The sequence below is a fragment of the Lolium perenne genome, chromosome 4 (genome assembly GCF_019359855.2).
Source record: "Lolium perenne isolate Kyuss_39 chromosome 4, Kyuss_2.0, whole genome shotgun sequence".
Classification (NCBI taxonomy): Eukaryota; Viridiplantae; Streptophyta; class Magnoliopsida; order Poales; family Poaceae; genus Lolium; species Lolium perenne.
In genome coordinates this window covers 366,857,249-366,860,109 of record NC_067247.2, presented here as the reverse complement: position 1 = coordinate 366,860,109, position 2,861 = coordinate 366,857,249, and the positions used below count along the sequence as shown (strand labels likewise).

Here is a 2,861-nt window from a genome sequence, read left to right as displayed (position 1 = left end):
ATAACAAAGCTCTAGGTTTTTTTTGTTTTGGAAATCTTCAATAATTTTATCAGTTAATACTTTTGAATATCACGTGCTTGATGCAATACATCATCAACTCGTCAAGAAGGCATTATAGATGTAACTCGGTCTTGATAATCTTTGCCACTGCGAAAGTCCTTTCAATTATTGTTGCCACCACTGCTCGCCCCTGTCTCGTTCCAACCCCCCGAAAGGAATTGATACACTTTTAAAAGAAAAACTAAAAACGACCCCGTTCATTCTTGTAGCATCATGTTTCTCCTTCCCACCGACAAGCCCCTACACCAAATCATGTACCACTTCTGTCTGTAAAAGGATATCAAAAGCTTGTCTAAACATCGAATTTTGACAAATCTTCGATACCTTTTATTTTTGACCAATGACATCCTTTTTAGATCATTTTTTGAACCAAATGGATTGACATTCCGCTATTTTTTTCTCCCTACTTATATATATATATATAAATATATAAATATCCTTAATTCGCCTTACCACAACAATTCGATTGATCATGAAAAACAAAATTTGATGTCCAAAAACGCCCTCAGATTATTCCTAGCTTCCCCCTTTCGTCCTCCCTACCGACACACTCCTTCCCATGATCCCATGTCTGCCCATTCCGCCAAAAAATAAGACGCACCCACAAATCGAAGAAAATCCCACACCGGCCGGCCGCGACCAAAATCTTGGCGACGATTCCCAATAATAAGCCTCTCCCTCCTTCCTCCACTCCCCCAAAATCAAAATCAAAATCAAAACCAAAACCAAAACCTCCACTCCACCCGTCCGCACGGCCCGCCGATCCGTTTCTTCCGCGCCGTGCTCCGCTCCGGATTCCCATCTCCGCGCGCCGCTGGAGGTGTTCCCGGCGCTGATGCGGCGGGGCCCTGACCGCTGACGGCGCTGGCCTGCGATTGCGGATCGGGTGTCGGTACGGCGGCGGCTGCTGGGTCGGCGGCCGCGCGAGCGCGAGGGCGGGCATCTAAAATGAGGCGGCGCTCCGTGCTGCCGTCCCACCACGACGACGCGGACAAGGGCGGCGGGAAGGCGCCGCAGTCGCGCCTCTGCTTCCTCGCCACGCTCTGCGTCATCTTCTGGGTCCTCATCTTCTACTTCCACTTCTCCGTCCTCGCCACCGACCCCGACGGCCCGCCCGTCGCCGTCGCCACCCAGGCCCGCATTGCGCGCCGCCACGACCTCCCGGACCACCGCGTCCCCAACCCCGCCGCTCTCGCCTCGGACCCACCCCCTGCCACTGCCACCCTCCCCAAGGAGCAGGAGCAGGAGCAGGAGCCCTCGGCCGTCGTCCAGGCCCCCCCGAAGGAGTACCCGTTCCAGCGCGCGCTCAGGACGGCGGAGAACGCGAGCGACCCGTGCGGGGGCCGGTACATCTACGTGCACGAGCTGCCGCCGCGCTTCAACGACGACATGCTGCGCGAGTGCCAGCGCCTCAGCCTCTGGACCAACATGTGCAAGTTCATGAGCAACGACGGGCTCGGCCCGCCGCTCGACAACCAAGACGGGGTCTTCTCCAACACCGGCTGGCACGCCACCAACCAGTTCGCCGTCGACGTCATCTTCGGCAACCGCATGAAGCAGTACCAGTGCCTCACCAACGACTCCTCCCGAGCCGCCGCCGTCTTCGTGCCCTTCTACGCCGGCTTCGACGTCGCCAGGTACCTCTGGGGGTACAACATCTCCATGAGGGACGCCGCGTCGCACGATCTGGTGGACTGGCTGAGGAAGAGGCCCGAGTGGGATGTCATGGGTGGGCGCGACCATTTCCTGGTTGGGGGAAGGATTGCATGGGATTTCAGGCGGTTGACCGACCAAGAGTCTGATTGGGGCAACAAGCTGCTCTTCATGCCGGCCGCCAAGAACATGTCCATGCTGGTTGTGGAGTCAAGCCCATGGAGTGCAAATGACTTTGCGGTGCCGTATCCGACATACTTCCACCCTGCCAAAGACGCCGATGTCTTCGCTTGGCAAGATAGAATGAGGAGCCTGGAGAGGCCCTGGTTGTTCTCGTTCGCGGGGGCTCCTCGTCCTGGTGATCCAATGTCCATTCGAGGGAAGCTCATCGAGCAGTGCAGGACATCGAATTTCTGTAAATTGCTGGAGTGTGACCTTGGAGAGAGCAAGTGCCATTCGCCAAGCGCAATCATGAAGATGTTCCAGAGCTCTTTGTTCTGCTTGCAGCCCCAGGGCGATTCCTTCACTAGGAGATCTGCCTTCGACTCCATGTTGGCTGGCTGCATACCCGTTTTCTTCCATCCTGGTTCAGCGTATGTCCAGTATACATGGCACCTTCCGAAAAACTACACGAGGTACTCTGTCTTCATTCCAGAAGCTGGCGTTCGTAACGGAAAATAACATATAGGACCCTAGAACAAAAGATAAAAACGCAATCAAGTCCATAGTCCTCTCCACCGAGACTGTGACTCCATCGCCAGCCATCTTGACTCCGTCGGGGACAAACCACTTGACGACGAAAAGATGTATGCCTCCGGCGAGAATCACCAGCAAGGGCCTCCAGAACGGAGGTTGAACAGCCATTATCTTGTGGTTGGGGACGGTCGCCCTTCGGCCTGAATAAGCAGAGGCAAGATGGCTCCAGCCGTCGCGAGTCCACTGCTAAGGATCTCCAGAGAAAAGCTGCAGCTAGATAACTCAGCAACGCAGATCGAAGAGGAGCAGAGAAGTCTTCTTCCTGGCATCCACCATGACCTCCATGAGCGCACCAAGAATACAAGCATCCCCAAATCCTCAGATCTGAGCCACCACCGAGCTTATTTGTAGGGGCAGCAGAGGAGCCACCAAAGTCCACCACTGGCTCCACC

At 55.1% G+C, this 2,861-nt stretch overlaps 1 protein-coding gene across 1 annotated transcript; it reads left to right on the top strand.

Annotated features, from left to right (window-relative positions):
• The first annotated feature begins 665 nt into the window (after positions 1–665).
• Positions 666–2,409, top strand: LOC139830715 (xyloglucan galactosyltransferase KATAMARI1 homolog). The gene has a single exon (XM_071819480.1). It carries the CDS (start codon positions 1,009–1,011, stop codon positions 2,392–2,394), a length of 1,386 nt encoding a protein of 461 aa, XP_071675581.1. The 5' UTR covers positions 666–1,008; the 3' UTR covers positions 2,395–2,409.
• The last annotated feature ends 452 nt before the right edge of the window (positions 2,410–2,861 follow it).